This window comes from Melanaphis sacchari, unplaced genomic scaffold (assembly GCF_002803265.2).
Source record: "Melanaphis sacchari strain LSU unplaced genomic scaffold, SCAv2.0 Contig48_pilon_pilon, whole genome shotgun sequence".
In the NCBI taxonomy this organism is placed as follows: Eukaryota; Metazoa; Arthropoda; class Insecta; order Hemiptera; family Aphididae; genus Melanaphis; species Melanaphis sacchari.
This window is the reverse complement of record NW_020271327.1, coordinates 3,821,928-3,834,091: the sequence shown is the minus strand read 5'-3', so window position 1 is coordinate 3,834,091 and position 12,164 is coordinate 3,821,928. Positions and strand designations below refer to the sequence as shown.

At 32.8% G+C, this 12,164-nt stretch overlaps 1 protein-coding gene across 4 annotated transcripts in view; it reads right to left on the bottom strand.

Moving 5' to 3' along the window:
• Positions 1-1,708: 1,708 nt before the first annotated feature.
• Positions 1,709-12,164, bottom strand: part of LOC112598592 (epidermal growth factor receptor) — a 76,119-nt gene continuing 65,663 nt past the window's right edge. For 2 of the 4 annotated variants that reach the window (XM_025345120.1, XM_025345116.1), the window contains 16 exons: positions 7,601-7,936; positions 7,196-7,521; positions 6,904-7,101; positions 6,545-6,846; positions 6,243-6,478; positions 6,053-6,185; positions 5,698-5,986; positions 5,219-5,584; positions 4,983-5,125; positions 4,624-4,903; positions 4,205-4,502; positions 3,903-4,133; positions 3,539-3,822; positions 3,213-3,432; positions 2,903-3,085; positions 1,709-2,605 (listed from right to left, as the gene is read on the bottom strand). In XM_025345120.1, the coding sequence (XP_025200905.1) occupies positions 2,289-2,605; positions 2,903-3,085; positions 3,213-3,432; positions 3,539-3,822; positions 3,903-4,133; positions 4,205-4,502; positions 4,624-4,903; positions 4,983-5,125; positions 5,219-5,584; positions 5,698-5,986; positions 6,053-6,185; positions 6,243-6,478; positions 6,545-6,846; positions 6,904-7,101; positions 7,196-7,521; positions 7,601-7,936 (4,142 nt within the window). In that variant the 3' untranslated portion in view covers positions 1,709-2,288. The remainder of the gene's footprint in view (positions 2,606-2,902; positions 3,086-3,212; positions 3,433-3,538; positions 3,823-3,902; positions 4,134-4,204; positions 4,503-4,623; positions 4,904-4,982; positions 5,126-5,218; positions 5,585-5,697; positions 5,987-6,052; positions 6,186-6,242; positions 6,479-6,544; positions 6,847-6,903; positions 7,102-7,195; positions 7,522-7,600; positions 7,937-12,164) is intronic. The other 2 variants (XM_025345119.1, XM_025345118.1) reach the window with 2 other exon arrangements.

Here is a 12,164-nt window from a genome sequence, read left to right as displayed (position 1 = left end):
TTATGTTTAATATTGTAATGATTGATAAGAAAATTAAAATAATAATTACAATAGAGGGTAAACTAGACAGTATAATTATATTTATATATATATTTATTATGTATACATAATAAATCAGCATTTAACGAATGTTCAAAATTTGTATGTAGGTATAAGTTAACTTATTATTTATTAAATATTAAACTAATAATTTTATCAATAATCTACATAATAAATATAATGTTTAAACATTTATTTATCTATAGCTAAAGGTATCTTCATTTTAATGATTTTAATGTCCAAAATAAAAATAAATATTTATAACAGTTGTTGAGTAGTTTTTGTAGAATATTTTTATAGCTTAACTTAAAGTCAAATGGTCCAATGTACCTATATTCAATAAAAATATCTAACACTTTGATTCAAAAATATTTATATTTAATATTATATTATTGGAAGTACAATAATAATATGTAAGTAGATACTTTTCAGTTGTTATTACTATATTATATTTAAGTTAATTCAAATGCTAATCCGATGTTTATCCAAAACCAACAATAAATGAGGAAGATCAAAAATACTCAAAGTAATGCTAAGATTGACATAAAAATAAAATTAACAACAAAGGATACAAAAAAAAAAAAAAAAGATAAGTTTGTAAAAGTAAGTAAGATAATAATTTATAATTAATAAGTATGTATCATAAACAGGTACCTACTACATTAAAATTAATTATATTTAAGATATTGTGTGATTTAAAATAAATAATATTGAAGTTAAATTTATAAAATGCAATTTTATATAAAAATGGTTTTGTCATTATAAATAAAGATAAAGGAACCCACATGTAGACCTGTCATGTCTCTGATACCCAAATATGTTAATCTTCACTTCTATGCAATATTATGATTTAAGACAATTATTTAGAAATAATAAAAATCAATACATATAATAATCAACTTGTTTTATTGAAACTTTACATTTACAAAATGAATATTACAAGTATACATGTTAGTATACAAGTATACAAACACGCATAGGTTTATAAATCACACACAATAATATGTCAACCAAACAGACTTATTAAAAGATTAACATTATAGTAAAAAAAAAAAAAATTTAATAATAATAGCAATCGAACAATGATTCATCTTTCTAATATTCATGATGGAAAACACATTAAATAAATGGCACTTACTAATATTAGGTAAATTTATAAAAACTAATAAAAAATAGTATTTTTATTCTAATCACAAGCAGACATAAAGATCAAATGTGTTAAAATTCATACCCAGTATGTGTGTAGCCGATGGCAAGTATTGTTTCTGTATGTTTAATCTAACAACTACAACTATAAGTTATAATGATACATGGAAAATTAAGAGATCTAAAAAAAAAAAGTTATACAATCAAGGTTTAAGTTATATTAAATAAGTACACCAGGTCAGTTTAAAAATCTCCATGTATCAACCTATAGGTACCTAAAGTTTGAATAGGTCACAACATAAAACTAATGCATAGCTGGTAATTAAATATGCCCATTCATATACACATAATATGTTCGGTAAAAGTCTATATTAAAATTTATATTTAAACAAAAATATTGCCATAGTTAATAGTAATTACAATGAAAAAATATATAGTTTATAGTTTTCTTAAAACTAACATGTATGCAAATAATACAATAAACATATTTATATGTTTCGAATAATTTCGATTAAAACATATTTACATTAATTAAATAAATATCACAGCCTTTAAAAAATATATTTATACATATATTTGTTTGCCCATATATATCTTAAAGGCAATCGGTTTTCATTTGGGAGTAAATATGATTTTGATTTATTTTTAAGTACATTAACTCTGAGGAAAACGGTTCCTTTGTTTGATCCGTTTTGCTATGTTGTATTATGGGCAAACTACACAGTCATATTACACAATAAAATTGTTGTATACGCTAACGATAACAAGGACCTTACAATTAGTATAAAATATTTCTTTACAGTTATCAAAATGATAATGATAATAAAAATAATAATAAAATGTACAGTCGGAATAGAAAATGGCACGGCGTTATACAAATAAATAGTTTTAAAAATAAAAATATAAATAAAACAATATTATTTACACAATACACATCTTATGATAATATATCGGATAAATTTTAAAAAAAAACTTGTCGTTTCATGTGTCATTTCATAGTAATTGTTTTAATAATTCTTAAAAACGAGTTAACAGAACAAAACTTAAACGTCTACAAAATAGTTTGACGGCACCGAGTGTGGATGGGGTTTGGTAGCCGTTCGTCAAACGGTTGTTTCGTTTCGTCTGAGTGGTTGAAGCTCTCTTTGCAGCCGATCAAAGTCGTTGTAGTACTCGTGGTCCGATTCGTCCTCCAGACTACGGCCATTAGGAGTGGGCGCAGGCGACTGAGGTTCGCAAGATACCTCAACAGAACCACTACCGTCACCGGAGACTGTAGAAGGTACCGTGGTGGAAGGTTCACCACCGGTCAAATGATATTCCGGGTTGTCCACGCTGCTCACTTGGCCTGGCAAGAAGTCGGGTTGGTAGTTTTTGGTCAGACCTGGAGGTCTTGGTAGGCTCCCGTTAGCGTATTCTGCTGCAAACGTAATAATATTTATTATAAATAAATAAATCACCATTCAGATGTAAAGAATTATTATCAGAACGACACAAGATCAAGTTAAGTACATGGAAAAAATTTTATATTTCGTAAGACTAGGACAGCTGAATAATTCTAAGGTTTAGTGGTTTACGAATTTTCATTAAAATGTTCACACGATTGTTTGATTACAAAGGTATAATAATATATATCTACCATAACTTCTTTTTTCAATTCAATTTCTTTCAATTTTATCTCGTTTAATATGAGATATTAAGGATAAAGATGATTTACCTTCTGCGTGTTGATGACCAATCAAATCGATATAGTTGGCAGGCGCGTGTCGACGTTTGTTGTCGATTTCGTCATTGGCCGGGGACGGCATTAGGTAATCGTCCTCGTCCAAGGGCAAGTCTAATTTCAACGTGCCTACTTGTGCCTTGCTTCTAATACTGAGATCGTCGGAAGTATCACAATCTATCAAGAAAAAACACAATCGAGAGTTAATATTGCTATTTTATTTTTAAATACTATGTTTACGATATTGCGAATGAAAAAACAATCATCTGGTACCTATATAATCGTAATTAAAATAGGTTATTACCTAATCGATGTATGTCACCGAATTTTCTGAGCTCGCGATCCCAGTTGTGTCTACCGTGCATAGATCCTAGCATGTCGGCACCCGCCGTGCTGCTCGATCCCAGCCTCGATGGTCCGGGCATGCTGTTGCCCATTTTTGGGTTCATACAGTATTCATCGGCTTCCATTATACTCATATCTGCGCCTTCTGTCGCTAGGTTCGATAATATTTCATTTTCATCCTATGCAATCAACAATAATTAATTAAACCGTAAAAACGAATTAACGAGTAAAATGAAAATATTTTCATTCGTAACCGACGACCACTTTTAGGCGGCGAACACTTACCTGAGACGAGTACGACGGCAACCTCATGTAACGATCACCCGGTATGACAAGGTATCTACCAGGATCGATTGCCATTTTAGCAAATTCGTCGGCAAGTTCTTCGAAACTAGGCCGACTATCTTTTTCTATTAGCCAACACTTAACCATTACCATGTAAACATCAATGGTACAAATGGGAGGTTGCGGTAATCGTTCGCCTTTCTCCAGTAAGCCCAAAACTTCTTTCTTGTCAACGGTTTCATACGGTTGTTTGCCATAAGTCAACAACTCCCATACGGTAATACCTGTAAATTAAAAAAAATAACGTGAAAAATTGTTGATTCGTTGTATGGATTAATCCACACGAGAGCGAAAGTCAACTTACCAAACGCCCAGACATCGCTTTTGTGCGTGAACACTCTGTACTTAAGGCATTCCGGCGCTAGCCATTTTACAGGCATTTTACCACCATCAGCAGTGTACTCTAACTGATCGACGTCCAAGAGTTTGGCCAAACCGAAATCGGTGATCTTTACGCAGTTGGTGTTCTGCACAAGCACGTTTCGGGCTGCCAAATCCCTATGCACTAGTCGTTTTTCTTCCAAATATGCCATACCTAAATAAAATTGTTTAAATTTAGAACACCTGTAGTTTGTATAAGCATTTATTTTAAAAATTTTTTTTTACCTTTGGCTATTTGTGTGCACCATTTTAGGAACGTTTTTGAACCAATTTTGTCGTTGTTGTTTCGCACGTACTTCAACAGACATCCGAGTGGCATGAGCTGAGTGACCAGCATCATTTCAGACGTCATACATACAGCCAACAGCTTTACTAGATTTTCGTGCTCGACACTAGCCATAATATAAGCTTCATCCAAAAATTCTTTACTGGTATTCTCGTAACCACACGTGTCATCTTTTTTGTGTAGTTTTTTGATTGCTACCGGTATTTTAATGTTCTCGCCTTCAACAACCCAAACGCCCTATAAACGCAAGATTTTATTATTATTTATACATTTTCTCAGTTATGTAAGTATACCTAATAGCATAAAAATTATTTATAATCAATCAACACTATAACGAAAATTTTATTTTGTATCATACCTTATACACAACTCCGAAAGCTCCATTTCCAAGTTCAGCACCAATTCTCAGGTCTACTTCTTTGACAATTCTTAATTTGGCTGTATTGGGTTTAACATTTGAAGGCCGCAATGGTTCATTATCCTCCATACCCGTAAGCACCATTGTCATTTTCACTGCTGTTTCTTTGGCTCGTGCGCGTCTTCTCCAGTGCCATACAAGAATCATGAGTAATACCATTACCAAAAACGTGAACACTACAACCGCGCTGAGTATCAATGGTATTTGCTCTGAATCACTACTAAAGTCAAACAAAAATAATGTCGTGTACGGTTAAAAATCAGATATCAGATAAGCAGAAGTTTTGACAGCAAACTTACAGTTTAGAAGCCATTCTAACATCGTCAGCAGAACAATATGGATCTGGATCGTCCTTGGTGTACACTTTGTATGGGGCAAAAGACGGGCAGATAGGACCAGAGCAGTTGAACGCGGTGCGGTTATCCGAAGGATTGCCACTGGGCTAAAACATTAAAACAGAATGAATGGATTAGTTTTATAGTAGGAATTATATATACAATCGACTCAATTGTGATTTGTTGGTATTGACACTTACCTCAAATATTTTGAAATGCCTACACGCCTGGCATTGAGACGCATGTGGCCCATAACATCCTCTACATAGAATATCACATGGCATACATTCTCGTTCTATTTCTCCATTCGGCAACTTATTAGTAGTTGCATAATACTCGATCGGACAATCGTCTGCGCAATGATCGCCACGTTTGTAGCCCGCGCAACGTTGGCAAACTTGATCATGGAACCCGAAACCTGTGCACCTCAGACATCGTGGATGACATTTTCTGCACACAGCTTTACCAGCCAACGCACGTAAAGCAGCACCACCTTGCTCCAACGGTCCAACCCATTCATAATAGTAACCATTTGGACAGGTTTCATTTTTATGTAGACATCTCTCCTTTAAAAAATATAAGTACACATGTATTATTAAGGTCGTACGGGGGAGAAAAATAAGAGCTATATTTTCGTTTAAACCGTTGAAGAGTAAATTAATAATAGACAAATACTTACAACTGAAGCATCAGCATTGAGAACAGCTTTGTGACAAGATCGACAACCATTAGGTCCAATTGTGTTGTCTGGACCACTGCAACCTCCAACACAATTCAAATGGCAGGGCAAACACTCACTAGGTCTGGACTGGTTAGCACTGTATTTATTCAATGGACATTGAGATACACAGTGAATACCGTCAAGGAGATTGCGGCAAGATGTACAGTGTTCAGGACCGGGTCCGTGACAACCACCGTCACATTCTGGATGACATGCCGCGCAAGTCTTGTCACCAGCCTCGTATAGCCTGAGCGGTAAAAAACAAGAATAATAAGAATCATTTCAAAGCTAACAGTTATAATGTTTGACTTACCCAGGTACATGACTACAATTTGGTAGACATTGGTTGTCGTACTGAAAGTTCCTACAAGACAAACACTGATGTGGTCCTGGGCCCCAGCAACCTTGTTTTGAACACTCCGGGTCACATATTTCATTTTCTAAAACTATATAAATACACCATAAAAAAAAACTCTTAATAGTAATTATATATTAATACTTACTGCAAAGAGATTCATTTTTATTATTTTGCAAGAGCTTTGGATGTTCCGATGATTTTTTTATCGATTCCCAATCTATAGTTTGGGCGTAACACAGTCTTTTATTTTCTAATATTGCAACGCTCCCAGAATGGATTTTCTTTAATGAACGCAAACCCAATGAAGTTAATGATGTCTTTACAATATACAATGATGCAAAATATTCGGTAACAGTGCGACCACCGATTACTTCCAAATTCCTATTATAGTAAAATACAATTAAATTATTAATTTATTATAACTATTATGGTTTAATAAGACTTTACCTAAAGTATGACAGATTTTTAAAATCTTCATGGGATCCTTGTATGTTTATATAGCCTGTTACTTCTTTTAACGTGCTAAATACTTCCAAACGATCAGGATTCATAGCTTTAATACGTTGGCCGAAACTAAAGTTAGCAAAAACTTGTTGGAAACCTTTGAATGTTTGGTCTAAGATAGTTAACGAGCCTTCGATTACAGTACAGTCTTTAAAACCGTCAATGTTGCTATCATGTATTGTGGTAACGCCTTCACAAGTCTTCGGACATGGACCGTCACACAACACACATTCACCATTTACAGCCTATAAAAGTTTTAATTTAGAAAAATATATTCAAATTAAATAAAGCACAACTCTTACTTTTTTCTTTGGTGGACAACTTCGTACACACGCTCCGTTGTCTTTAAGTAAATGTTCTGGACAGTTTTTTACACAAGTTGCGCCATAGGCATACTTCCCATTTGGATTTGTTTCCCAGGAGTAAGTTATGGAATTATAACGTTGCATCGCCGGACATTCTTGAGTGCATACACCGTCATCGTAGAAATTTCGACATGCCTTTAAAATTATAAATACATATTTTTTTCAACGTAACTTGAGACATATTACTAGGATTGAGTTATTCCATATATATATATTGAAATATACTTACGAGACAATCACTTTGCTTTGGTCCTGTACAACCACCGGCACAAAACAAATGGCAGCAATCTCTTGGTTTTGGTCCAAAACATCGGCCCTGGTAACACTGGGGACTACAATTGATCTTTGAGAATTTTTGACAATTGTGAGGACCTTCGCCCCAACAACCGCCTGTACACGACTTGTCACAAGGTGGACATTCCCGTTCAGAATTTGAGAAATTGTACATGTACATAGATTTGGCCCCCGGCCCAGTGATGATCTCATCCCAGTTAATGGTGCGCATATGGCACAGATTATAGTTATCGATCATGCCCACATTGCCAGCCAATATGTCTATACAAATGTATAATGTATTGCAATAAGTAAAAAATTTAAAAAAATATATGTATTTGAAAATGATAGAAACGCTTACCTCTGAGAGCCGGCAATTCGAGATTGTTCATTTTTGATAACATGACTAGTAACGAAAACTCTTCTTCTTTGACAGCCAATTTGAATTGAGTTCGGCCTCGAATAATTTGCAGTCGAGGTAACACGATTTTGTTGACGTCCACATGAGTGATCAAAACGTATCCGGTAACTTCTCGTATATGTTGTAAGAAACTCAAATCCAAGTGTTCGTCCTGCAACCATGTTAGTTCCAGGTTGCCATCCACGTAGGTGCAATTGGTGTAACGGTCTCTTAGGTTCCGGTAATGATGGTCCCGATTCGATGGCACGGACAGACGACCATTGGTACCAATACATACTGCAAAGTTTAGAATAAAATAAAAATTTAATAACACGTAAAAAATTATAATGCCAAGAATTTATATTGGATATGTATAAATATAACCAGCGCACAACGAACAGTTAGTTTGGTATGTACAGTTAATTATATTATTTCATAATACTTTCACTAGAATTATGTGTTTTTTTCATGAATTCCATCGCGGAAACTCTTTTTGATCGGGAAATAATATTATCTTTTCAAAAAATTTTTATACGCCTCGCTCATCACCTCACCAAACACATACACATACACGACATATCCTCCCATAATAATTGTATTAATCCTCATGCAATGGTATGTGTGACCGCGACGGTTCTGAGTACCCTCCAAACAACAACAAATAACAATGATGATGATGATGATGATGTGGACGACGCTAGTCATTCTCACGTTATTGTTACGTTTACGCATTGTTGTCGTCGTCGATGGTAATATTAATAATAGTAACAATAATGGAATAATATAGCGTTCATATGTAAGGCAATACGAAGCAGCAAAATAGGCGTTGTGTTATCAAAATTTTAATTAAAATCCACCGCACTGCAGGCGCCAAAAAGCAGTTCATTTTGTCCTACTCTGCTACTCCGTCCACCAAAGATCGAATTCCAAAACGCACAATACAAAGTTCTAATAGAAACAGATAATTAAAAAATGTCTTGTTCCCCCTGGGTATTGACTATTGATCGATACACGTATGTATTGAGCTCGTGCTTTTTTACTTTTATTTCGGACTTGTTGAATGTAGACACACTACTAGAGTCTCGGTGGTTTTCCGACGATGACCGACCCGATAGAAATTAGACAATATTATGTTATATAGAAGGGGAAATACAACAACAGGTAGCTACGATTTGATATTAAAACGTATCTGGTCCGATAAAATGTCAGTCTAACTGTTTAGTCATTTTTTTATATTCCATACCATTTATCACTAATAACAATAAAGAAGAAGAATTTTCATTGTTGAGATTACAATTAAAAAAAATACATAATACAATACACTAAATTACAAAGAAATGTATCGTTTTTATTCTTATTATTGCAGTCTACACTTTTAAGATTTTACTCATTTGTATAACGAATAAATGCAAGCCAATTAACTGGGAAATATATTATGCTGTACACGCGAGCACCTGCGATAACACAACAACATATGTAGTAGAAGCTATTAACATTATATTATTGAACGTTTCTGATATTATCATAAAATATGTCTACGGTCTTTAAATGCTAACTGAGCTCGATTTGTATTTTAACCTATAACGATTCGCACGAAAAGGTTTTTAATTGAGTCTGATTTAAGAAACCAGTCGTGAGTTCTTTTCCGATGTAATTTACAGTACAATGTGGCTTTTATCGGTCTACTAAATTTTAAAAGAATTTGCGAGTAATTGAAAATACCGGTTTTGATTTCATGTTATTTTAATGTTTGCTGGAGTATAGCTTTATACACAAAAAGCATCATATTATACTATTCAGTAGATTATTATTGCTTTATAGCGAGTAAAGAACTGGTTTCAAGATTTAAAACGGATATCTTCAGTTTTTGAAAACACTGAAGTCATTATATATATATTTATTATTATATTAAAAAGTATTTTCTCCTCTCCGTTTACATCGATTAATCACCTAGGTATTAGTCGGTATTATCGTCATCATTTAACATTATTTTATCCACTGATCTCTTTGCAATGCATAATTTATTAATATTATTAAGTCTTAGGGAAAAAATATTATTATGTGTATAAGTAGGTAGGTACTTAATAAGTTGTCAAAATTATTATTAATAAAAATAATTAATTTTTTTGATAGAATATAATCCGCAAGGGGTCTAAGACTCTTAGGTACTTTTATCCGGCACTGCAATTTCAAAGTTATTTTGGTGTCCTGTGGTGAGGGATCCCACGAAGAATGCAACTGACGTACGCCCACGTCTGTCCATTTCTTTACAATAATCGAAACTCAAAAGAATAAAATCGTTTAATATTTTGGGAGTTTTTATTGTATGTAAGACATAGACAAATGCTTAAAAGATATAACTTTAGAAAGAAGTATTTGAAAAAATAATATTTTACTGAAACACCAATAATATTACGCGTACAGTTAAATTCTAATAAATTCCTTTTTGAATACTTTCTTTGTTAATGCGACGGATGTACATAAAAATACGAGGAGATAATAATTATTAGAAATAAGAAATACATTTTTCAGATTATTATTATTTAGCATTTTTTTATTTGATCTACATATGATTTGAATGTTTTTTTCTTTTTCTTTTACACAATTTAAGTTGTTATCCTTCAAAAAAAAAAAAAAAAATTTAAAAACATATACCAATAAGTAATAATAGTTCATAATATGGAGTATGAAAAGAATTAACATACAATTTTAACATCATCAGTGTGGTAATTAAATTAGGAATTGTGTTTATTTTACATTCTTATGACAACAGTTTATCGCCATAAACAAATAATTTGTAACACCTTAAATCAAGTGATGAAATGTTAAACCAATGAAACTGAATTTAAAAAACAATTCAATTACTAATTACCACTTACTAAGGAGTTTTAAATATTTATAAATATTTGAATATGTAATGAAGTATGCAGGTAGGTAATACTATACTTTTATACACCTATATATATAATGGAATGTTTAAAACACCAGAGTATCAGACATAATATTATTATGCACTTTTATTTCTCAAACAAGTTTATGTTATATTTTTAACTATATTTGAATGACATCGTAAACAGTTTGACCGTAGTAGACACCTACGAAACTGACATTTTAAATATATAAACATTTTTGTTTAAATAAAGTGTAAAACAACAATCGTACATAGTTTTTTTTTTTTTATAACTGAAAGTCGACAACTCTTAATTAACTTATCAGATTGTACGAATAACGAATTTTATTATTTATTAAATTTTGTAATTTAAAAAACTTTTTGGCTAGTATTTTTAATATTTATTCGACAGATAATACATATTTAATGTTATGAATGTCAGAACGAGAATTTTTAACTCTACTAAATAATATTGAAGACTGAAATTAAATTACAGAGCACGAATGAGTAGTAGTGATTTAAATTAAACACGTTTTGTTGGATAAACGTATTCGAATAAATATTATTAATGTCTATTTAATAACTATATAACGTCTATAATATACTATAATTTATAAATTTATAATACATATTTACGTATATTATATTATTATATGAAATCTATAAAGGTCTATTTGATGAAGGTAATAAACAAAATTATAACTTCTTCTGGCATATAGGTACATTAATATTTTCAATTTTTTAACTTTTTGGATGTTTGTCTTTTTTTTTTTTTTGGATTTCGTAGAGCGATACGGTACAACAATACGACATTATCCGCTTGACGTTATGTCGGGTGTTTTGAAAGTGTTATAATTTCTCATCGCTAATTACGAATCCGACACGTCGTCGATGACCACGTGCGTTTGAAAGTATCACACGACAATTTTACGGGATTTTATTTAAAAAAAAAAAAATCTTTTGCCCCGTTTTCGTGCCGGTTAGAACGAAGAATATACGCGGCGGCATTACTCGAAACACGACGCTATAACATAATAGTACATAACACGTCGTTATATGTATAGGTGGGTCGCCGGTTCTCGGAATCATATAATATACCGTCATCGCACACTTTCGAACGCACGTACTATTAAAATAAAATGTGATAATATTTTGATGTACGTGTAACAAGCATGTACAAATATACGTGTACATAGATATGTATTTAATATAAATAATAATAATAACAATAATAATAATATGTTTTTAATCTTTTATATTATAATAAATTTTTCGGCGCACGCACGACGCTGCGAGTTCGGACCAACGTGCAACGCCGCGGTAGTCGACAAAAATGCGCGACCCGTTTCAAGGCCACCCGTAATGATATTTTCACACATCGAGTAGAGACACGATTATTTCGTGGACTTCCAACGCCGGACACTGGTGGGACTTGAGACACACGAAATTTGTATATTATGTTTCGTTCAAAACACGTGTAATAAAAGAGATTTGGAAACGCACGAGTGCGGACCGCCGGTGTATTGGCGCTGATGCTGATCTCGGTGTGGCAGCTGTGTGCTGTGGGTCGGGTCGAGGGGAGGTTGTGAGCGATCCGTCGGTCGCGATAGCGATCGTTTTCGGTCTCAAAACAGC